This window comes from Otolemur garnettii, unplaced genomic scaffold (assembly GCF_000181295.1).
Source record: "Otolemur garnettii isolate 467f Iridium unplaced genomic scaffold, OtoGar3 scaffold00005, whole genome shotgun sequence".
In the NCBI taxonomy this organism is placed as follows: Eukaryota; Metazoa; Chordata; class Mammalia; order Primates; family Galagidae; genus Otolemur; species Otolemur garnettii.
The window spans coordinates 40,478,904-40,488,551 of NW_003852400.1; the positions used below are offsets into that span (position 1 = coordinate 40,478,904).

The 9,648-nt window shown below is 40.5% G+C and overlaps 1 protein-coding gene across 3 annotated transcripts in view; it reads left to right on the top strand.

The window, feature by feature from the left end:
• MIER3 (MIER family member 3) overlaps positions 1-9,648 on the top strand; it is a 48,107-nt gene that overhangs the window by 15,316 nt on the left and 23,143 nt on the right. For all 3 annotated transcript variants that reach the window (XM_003782749.3, XM_012812394.2, XM_023518978.1), the window contains 4 exons: positions 3,903-4,037; positions 5,232-5,352; positions 7,483-7,568; positions 7,769-7,841. In XM_003782749.3, the coding sequence (XP_003782797.1) occupies positions 3,903-4,037; positions 5,232-5,352; positions 7,483-7,568; positions 7,769-7,841 (415 nt within the window). The remainder of the gene's footprint in view (positions 1-3,902; positions 4,038-5,231; positions 5,353-7,482; positions 7,569-7,768; positions 7,842-9,648) is intronic.

Consider the following 9,648-nt stretch of genomic DNA (forward strand, 5'->3'; position numbering starts at 1 on the left):
TTTAAGACAGAGCCTCAAGCTGTTGCCCTGGGTAGAGTGCTGTGGCATCACAGCTCACAGCAACCTCCAACTCCTGGGCTCAACCAATTCTCCTGCCTCAGCCTCCCAAGTAGCTGGGACTACAGGTGCCCGCCACAACGCCTGGCTGTTTTTTGATCACAACCATCGTTGTTGTTTGCCAGGCCCAGGCTGGATTCGAACCCTCTAGCTCAGGTTTTATGTGGCTGGCACCTTAGCTGCTTGAGCCACAGGTGCCGAGGCTCCTTTAGTCTTTTCTATCTCAGGAAGAGTTACCACCATCTAATTACTCAAATAGGATTCTTGAAGTCGTCCTTCCCTCTCAAAACTCCCACATCTAGTAACCCATTAGATTCCACCTCAGAATGCAGATCTTCTATTCACTTGTTTCCTTGTCTGGATCACTGCTCTAGCATGAGGCCTCTTAAGTGGTCTCTCTGCTGTGCTTGTATCTCTTATCCCCACCCCCTAACTTTTCTTTATGCTTCTGTCTAGTATTTTAAGAAATAACTACCTGATGCTCTCTTTGCATAATTCTCCATTCACTTCCCCCTGGGAATAAAGTCCAAATTCCTTTCCCTGGCTGTGAGACCTTTTGTGATCTGTCTCTGTCTCTGTTTACATTTTCCTCTTGAGCCAAGTTGTGGTCACTTGTCATACTGGGAATCCACCCCAGGCCTCGTGTATTGTTTTCTTCGCCTGGAGTGTTCTTTGTGGGACTGGTCACTTCAGGGGCCTCTTGCCCTGCTGCCCTCTGATAGTAGGCCCTCCTTGTTACTGTGCATCTCAGGATCCTGTTCGTTTCCTTTGTACTCATCAAAATTAGCAGTGCTATATTTATGTTTTGTCAAAAGCCTCTTCATCTTTCAATACTTACCTCAGTTTTTGCTCTCTGCATATACCTCCCTGCCCGTACCACTATTTTTGGAGTATAGGTCTTCTGTATATTCACAAATCTATAACATCAGTTCCAGAATTGAGTATTGTAGCTATTGCACTGTACTATAATTTGTTAACTTACCATTTTTTCCTACTAAGGTTGAATTCCTTGCGAGTGGGGATTTTTCTGTAAATTTCATTTCTATACGTAACGTCCATGGCCAGCCGCCCTCAGTAAAGTACCTAGAACCCAGTAAGTGATGGAAAGGTACATAAGAAGTAAGAATTGGCAGCTCCTCAGTTCAGGGAGAGTCTGAAACTGCGAGGTTCTTGAGAAATACTACCTGTCAATATGGTAAGTCTGTAATTTACCATTGGCAAAGTCTATAATCCAGTAACTACCTGTCAATATGGTAAGTCTGTAATTTACCATTGGCAAAGTCTATAATCCAGTAACTTCTTTTTTTTTTTTGAGACAGAGTGTCACTATGTCACCCTCAGTACAGTGCTGTGGCGTCACAGCTCACAGCAATCTCAAACTTGTGGGCTTAAACGATTCTCTTGCCTCAGCCTCCCAAGTAGCTGGGACTACAGGCAGCTGCCACAACACCCGGCAATTTTTTGGTTGCAGTGGTCACTGTTATTTGGCAGGCCCAGTGGTTTGAACCCTCCAGCCCCAGTGTATATGGCTGGTGCCCTAGTTGCTGAGCTACAGGCGCCAAGCCTCCAGTAACTCCTTGTAACCAACATAAGCCAAAGGGAAAGGGCTATGTGGACTCTGTAAGAAGCAAGAATAGGACCTTAGAGAGACTAAATCTGATTCTACTCCACCTCCAAGGGATTCTTTGGTTTGGGAGACTAATAATTCATGGTCTGGGTGAACTTCTTTCTGTTCTGACAATCCAACTCAATTTTTGCTGACTGTGCTCCCAAAGCCCAGGTTTTTATTGATTTCAGTCCCAAGGCGAAAGGATTCAGGAGTGACATGATTGTTTCAGCCATTAAACAGACGTATGTCTACTACTGCAAATTTGTAAATTAGCATTCTATCATATACTTTATTCTAAGTTCATTTAGCATGAATCTGTTTCAGTCAGGCACGGTAAAATTGTCCCTATCTGCAAAAGTGAAGGCCAGGTTTTTGGAACCTCTCAGAGCTTGCATCCCCTTAGGCAGCCGCTGTCTCCAGGAGTCGTCACTGGCTCCTCTGTTCACTTTGTGATCAGCTGTGGGTGTGTTTCCATGCTCAGCTCTCACGTTTTCATGCTGCTTATTTCATGACTTTCATGACTTCAGTGATTTATCTTAAGGGGGAAACTAAACCAATAAGTAAGCTTTAAAAGTAAATCTCTTAATTGGTAGATACAACATCTTAAAAATACTTAACAAATTAGTTTATAAGGATGTTGTTTTGAAATTGTTTATTTGAATAATTGTAAGTAGTTCTAGATACTTTTGTAGTTATACAGTCAAGCAACATGTAATGATGGGGATACATTGTAAGAAATCCGTCGTTGGGCCATTTCATTGTTGTTACACCTCATAGAGTGTACTCACAAAAACCTACATAGTAGAGCCCCTTACACACGTAGACTGTATGCCACACAAAGCCTGTTGTTTGTTTAAGCTATCTTTGACTGAAACGTGATATAGCATATGACTCTATTTAAAAAGGAAATATAGATTTTCTTTTTATTCTTATATGGATTAGTGGGAGGAAAATAGTGACTAGGTGTCACTATGGGGCATGTCATAGGTATTCATAACAGGCAGCACTAGAATCAGAATATATAATTTTATCAAAGCACCAGTTGGCAAAAGAGCATGGGGGACTGGGATTAACACCCAAAACTAACCCTCAGCTTTTCTTATCGTAAGATGGTGATAATAATACAATCTTCATCAGTTGTTTATTCTTTTTTTTTTTAATTTGGTATAAAATGTCAAATGTGGGCTCAGCACCTATGGCTCAAGCGGCTAAGGCTCTAGCCACATATACCTGAGCTGGCAGTTTTATTCCAGCCCGTGCCCGCCAAACAACAATGACAGCTACAACCAAAAAATAGCCAGGCGTTGTGGCAGGCGCCAGTAGTCCCAGCTACTTGGGAGGCGGATGCAGGAGAATTGGTTGAGCCCAGGAGTTGGAGGTTGCTGTGAGCTGTGATCCACAGCACTCTACCCAGGGGGACAGCTTGAGGCTCTGTCTCAAAAAAAAAAAAAAGCCAAATGTGGTAATAAGTATATAAAAGGATAATTGTGTTTTGAATATTAATAAGTAAATGTTGCTGGTGTTAGTAAATGTTCAGCAAAGGTTTCCTATCAGGTATCCACTAATTAATAATGAAGAATAAACCACATGGCCACCTGTTAACTGCAAGGAAATAAACTATGTATTACATGAAGTTATTGATTGATTAATTGGAAATGTTTTCAAGGCAGATCTTTGCACTAATGTGAAAGGTAAAAAAAGGTCTTCACTAAAGAAACTATTTTGTGAGTCTTTTATTTATTTATTTATTTTTTGAGTTGGAGTCTCACTATGTTACCCTCAGAGTGTTGGCACCACAGCTCACAGCAACCTTAAACTCTTGGGCTTAAGCAATTCTCTGGCCTCAGCCTCCCAAGTAACTAGGACTACAGGCCCCCGCCACAATGCCTGGCTATTTTTTGTTGTAGTTGTTTAGCTGGCCCAGCTGGGTTCAAACCCATCACTGGTATATGTGGCTAGTGCTGTAACCACTGTGTTACAGGCGCCAAGCCTTGGGAGTCTTTTAAAAAGTGAAATGATGCTGGAAAACAAAAACTAAAGTGTTAATTGTTCTGTTTTATTAATAGTTCTAGCTCTAGGTATTTTTATATGGTGGTATAAAAGAAAAGCAAAACTTAACTTTGATTTGTTCTGCTGTTTTGAAAATGTGCTTTATGCACTTAAGGACATCACAGTTTACCCACAGTTCAGCATTGTGACACCTACTGAGCTCATGTTTGTCCTCTGGCTTGAACAGGAAGGAAACATGCCTCTGGAAGACTTGCTGGCATTCTATGGCTATGAATCTACAATTCCAGCAGTTACAAACTCCAGTGCAAATAGCTCCCCAAGTGAACTGGCGGATGAACTACCAGACATGACATTAGACAAAGTAAGTACTAGCAGTTAAAAGATTCATTGAAAGCATTTTGTTATTCTGAATTGTAAACTTCTTTTTGACTCTCGTTGCTTTTTTTATGGTGACTGATTGAATCAGTGGCTTTGATCACACCATTTTAAGGGTAGTAGTGGCGTCATAATGCTTTGTGTGCCAGAATATTCTCCTACAATTTTTTCCATCTTTTCTGTGTACACATTGTATCTGAACTTAGAGTTTGCCTTAAGTTCTTTGGATTCTGTAGATACACAGAAGCATTGATTAATAAATTCCCCAGAAGCCTTCAAACTAAGCTGGCTTAGGCGTGGAGTGGTTGGAGAGAAGTTCTGTTTTCTTGGCTCCAGGAGTGACAGCGGCTGCAACAGCCAAGGCCATGGTGATCCATCTCTGACATAGGGTGTTTGGTGGAGAGGCTTAGCGTGCCGAGGAAAATTCTCACAGCCACAGTCTCTGCTAAGGGATCCCTGGAAGCCTTTCCCTGCCTTTCAGATCTGAGGCAAGGAGAGGAATCCACATCTTAGAATCTCTTCTTGGGAGTTATATTGTTCCCACTTTTCAGTCAATATGATATTAACATACCCTAGACCTTCCTGGCTATAGTTTTTCAGCAAGTGTTTGTTGAGTGCCTACTTTTATTAAGCACAAGGATTACTATAGACTTGCATGAAAATTAATTCAGACTTGCTTCTTTTAAAGTACTGTCACTGGTCAAAGCTATTCATTAGTTGGACTTTTACATTGTTGGAAAAGTGGAGTTTGGAGGCATTTTTTTTTTCTAGTTTTATTTTATTTTTATTGGCAGAAAATGAGTGTACTTGTTAACCACTGAGAAGTTAGATTATTTTTGTTGTAAATTCAGTAAAAATTAGCCTGCGGCTTTAGAAAAGCTCTCTGCATGCCTGCAAATTAGGCAGTTGTCTAAGAGTATAGTTGCACTTACTATTATTTAGTAGCATCTTGTTATATATTATCTATAATTAAACATTAAATATCATTAAATATTTATATATTATTTTAAATATTTGTAAATACTTGTATGAAGTAAACTAATAGGAAAACTTAACAATTTCTTCTCCCAAAACTAAGGAGGCTTCAGCTAGTTCTTAATTGTATTAGGTGTAAAAAAAGACGTTTTTTCTTAGTTGATGAGATGTAACCATTTCTAACTCCAACTTCCTATTCTTCCAGGAGGAAATAGCAAAAGATTTGTTGTCAGGTGATGATGAGGAAACTCAGTCTTCTGCGGATGATCTGACACCATCTGTGACTTCCCATGAAACTTCTGATTTCTTTCCTAGGCCTTTACGATGTAAGAAACCCAATTATTACTGATTAATAATAGCATTGATATTACGTGTTAAGTAGGTTAGGTTAGAATATTCTATTCTATAGTTAAGATAAAATGCTATTATAATTTGAATAAGATTATAACCTTTTTATTGGGCCAGAGTGAACTAATATGCCATTTAAGAATTGAAACATTGGCTCGGTGCCTGTAGCTCAACTGGCTAAGGCTCCAGCCACGTACACCTAAGGTGGCGGGTTCGAATCCCCAGCCTGGACCCGCCAAAACAACAATGACGGCTGCAACCAAAAAATAGCCGGACGTTGTGGTGGGTGCCTGTGGTCCCAGCTACTTGGGAGGCGGAGGCAGGAGACTCGCTTGAGCCCAGGAGTTGGAGGTTGCTGTGAGCTGTAATGCCACGGCACTCTACCCAGGGGGACAGCTTGAGGCTCTGTCTAAAAAAAAAAAAAAAAGAATTGAAACATTCATGTCAGATGAAGAGGCTCATACCTGTAATCCTAGCACTCTGGGAGTCTGAGGCAGGTGGATTGCTTGAGCTTATGAGTTCAAGACCAGCCTGAGCAAGAGCGAGAGCCTGTCTCTACAAAAAAAAAAAAAAAGAAAGAAAAACTGAGGCAAGAGGCTCACTTGAGCCCAGGAAGGGCGGTTGCTGTGAGCTACGACACCATGGCACTATCCAGGGCCACAGCTTCAGACTCTTGTCTAAAAAAAAAAGCCTTGGCACCCATAGCTCAGTGGTTACAGTGCCAGCCACATACACCAAGGCTGATGGGTTCAAGCCCTGCCTAGGCTTATTAAATAATGACAACTACAATAAGAAAAAAAAAAGCCAGGCGTTACGGGGGTGCCTATAGTCCCAGCTACTTGGGAGGTTGAGGCAAGAGAATCACTTAAGCCATAGAGTTTGAGGTTGCTGTGAGCTCTGATGCCATGGCACTGTACTGAAGGTGATACAGAGAGACTCTTTCAAAAAAATAAAAAAATAAATGGAAACATTCACTTCATTTTGCAAGGCTGTTTCTTTCCTAAGACTTGTTTGTTGGTATGGTAAGCAGTCTTAATGTGACCATGTAATTTTATAGACATTTTTAGGTTTTCTGTTAAAATATCCTTGCTCTCTTGATTTTGAAAATTTACCAGTACTCAAAAAATATTTTTATTTTTATTTATTTATTTATTTTTGAGACAGAGTCATCTTATGTTGCCCTCGATAGAGTGCAGTGGCATCACAGCTCACAGCAACCTCAAACTCTTGGACTTAAGCAATTCTCTTGCCTCAGCCTCCCAAGTAGCTGAGACTACAGGTGCCTGCCTCAACACCTGGCTGTTTGTGGTTACAGTTGTCATTGTTTAGCCAACCCGGGCTGGGTCCAAACCTGCCATCCTTGGTGTATGTGGCTGGTGCCATAATCACTCTGCTACGAGCCCCAAGCTTATTTTTATTTTTAATTGATTAATTTAATTCTTTTTTTTTATTCTTGGTGTTACTCCTTAATATTTATCAGTAATATTTAGAAGGTTTTAGATGGAAATAATTTCTTATATGTATATATCTCTTATTTTTTTGTGAAATATTTGTAGGGTAGAAGAGCTGTTTCTTTAATATATTCAGATACACATGCACTTGTGTGTGTACAAAAACAATTTGATGGCCTTAATGTATAGCTCTGGTGTACATCTCTTCAGATTGGTATAATCAGAACTCCAGTGCTTTACTTTCTCTTTAAGGTGACCACAGTGGTTTCCTTTTAACTCCTAAACTATTTTATAGTATACCATACTAATCATAAAGATACTATACACTTTGAGGGTTTTCAGTGTCTTTTTTTTGGCCAGGGCTGGGCCAGGGCTTGAACCCACCACCTCCGGCATATGGGGCCAGCACCCTACTCCTTTGAGTCACAGGTTCTGCCCCCCCCCTTTTTTTTTTTGAGTTTTCAGTGTCTTTTTACTAATGTCAAATTTAAGAATAGTGCCAGGGGGCAGGAGGGTTAGTATCTTTATGCTGATCACATTTATTCCACAAGTTTGTGGAAATATGAAATAATATGCATTAAAATATGAAATAATAGGTATTTTCTTAGGTGCCTCAAAAATAAGCAATAAAAACCTTTTAAATTTTCTTCTTCTAAGCAAATACTACCTGTGATGGTGATAAGGAATCAGAAGTTGAAGACGTGGAAACAGACAGTGGTAACTCTCCTGAAGATTTGAGGAAGGTAAGTTGATTTATTGCCATAATCTAATAGATGATTTGGACTACGGTGTCTTTGTGAAACACTTCTGAAATGATTTATGATAATTTTATTGTTATAAGATAAGATTTCTTCTGACTTATGGAAACTGATTAATGAGTTGGGACTTTTTTTTAGTATTCATTTTTATATTAAGTTATTTTTATTTTTCAATTTTCCTACAGGAAATAATGATTGGGTTACAGTATCAGGCAGAGATTCCCCCATATCTTGGAGAATATGATGGTAATGAGAAAGGTAAGGAAAGCTTATGATTTTGATAATGTTGGTAGATGAAGTTACCACTTAGTATGTTTATTTAAATATCTGATAATATGCCAACCTTGACTATATGAGGACAGATTCGGGGTCAGGGGAACTTTCCCAGTCAGAATATTTGGCCTGACTTAGGAAAAATGTGTCAGAATTAACCATGAGACTCAGACTCCATGAGGCTTGTTATGAGAGCTCCCCTTCACTGCACACATGGAGTGTTTCTCAGCCAGTCTGTTCAGTGCCTGTTAAAATAGTGGAGGGCCTTTTAGATGCAATACTTGGCCTCTATCCTACCTTAATAGAAGTAAGTAGACTTTGAGATACTGAAAATGTTAAGGATATAATCCTGTGGAAAGAGAACTCTTGAGGGAAAAGAGACTAGAGGAGATTCTCCTCCCCCACCTGGAAAGAACAGGAGGTGGAGTGTCAGGATTATTCTGCTGCTTTTGCTACAAACCTCTACTTCTGTGTAATTAGTTTCTCTCTCTTTTTTTTTTTATCGAGACAGAGTCTCACTATGGTAATGAGAAAGATAAGGAAAGCTTTTGATTTTGGTAACGTTGGTAGACAAAGAATTTTTTGGTAGAATGCTGTGGCATCACAGCTTATGGCAATCTCAAACTCTTGGGCTTAAACGATTCTCTTGCCTCAGCATCCCAAGTGCTGGGACTATTTTTTGTTGTAGTTGTCATTGTTTTAGCAGGCCCGGGCCGGGTTTGAACTTGCCAGCCCTGGTGTATGTGGCTGGTGCCCTCACCACTGAGCTATGGGCGCTGAGCCGCTCTTCACATTTTTGGTAGATTCCTGCTATAGTTGATTTTGTATGGAGGGGATAAGGCAGTAGGAAATAAAAATGTGGAAACACCTTCTTCGCTGAACTCAGGAACCAAGTACATTTGAAATATTTCCATGGGCATTTGGCCCTTTCCATGTGTTGATTTGTCCTTGGGCAAAAGCAGCACCGCCAGCACACTTCCTGAATCCTTCTTTCTTTTCATTCCCCTCCTCCCTCCCTCCCTCCCTCCCTCCCTTCCTTCCTTCCTTCCTTCCTCCTTTTCTTTCCTTCTTTCCTTTCTTCCTCCCTCTTTTCCTTCCTTCCTTCCTTCTTTCCTTCATCCCTCCCTCCATTCTTTCCTTTCTTCTTCTTTTCTCTCCTCCTCATTTAAGTCCCATTTAAAGGAGAGGAGGGCTGGCTACCCTTGGGTTGTTATGTTAGCCTTGGCAGCTGTAAGCAATGCTGTTTTCTTAAACTGCTTTCAAAGTGGTGGAAGTCAATCGTCCCAGGGGAAGCAAGCAATAGCCGATGGTCTTAAGATGCGCCATCCTCACACGCACCCTTGGAGCCAAGTATGTGCTCAGCAACTATAGGTCCATAGGGCAAACATGATGGAGGTACTATTCTCTCAGGTCTGCAAATCAAGGAGGCAGGTGTACCTTTTCTGTCTTTTGAGGGAATAAACCCAAACTGTTTGATGTATATTTAGTTGTGACCAAAGAGTAAGGAAAGTTCCAATAAGACAGTCTTACTGCTCCGCAGGCACACTTTATTTTTCACTTTCCTGCTGACTGGGTATGATAATACCTGCCTCATACACTTGTGAGCATAGTGCATTTATCATAGTCCCTGGTACATGGTGAGGTCTCAATAAATTTTTATTAGCTATACTTACTATTTATTAGCCACTTGAAGAAGGGATTGCGCTTGAAGCACTGGGTTAAATCCTTGGACCATCCATGTTACTTTATTATGTAAAGTAGAAGCTTTGAGTAAAGTGGGAGAGTGCACTAA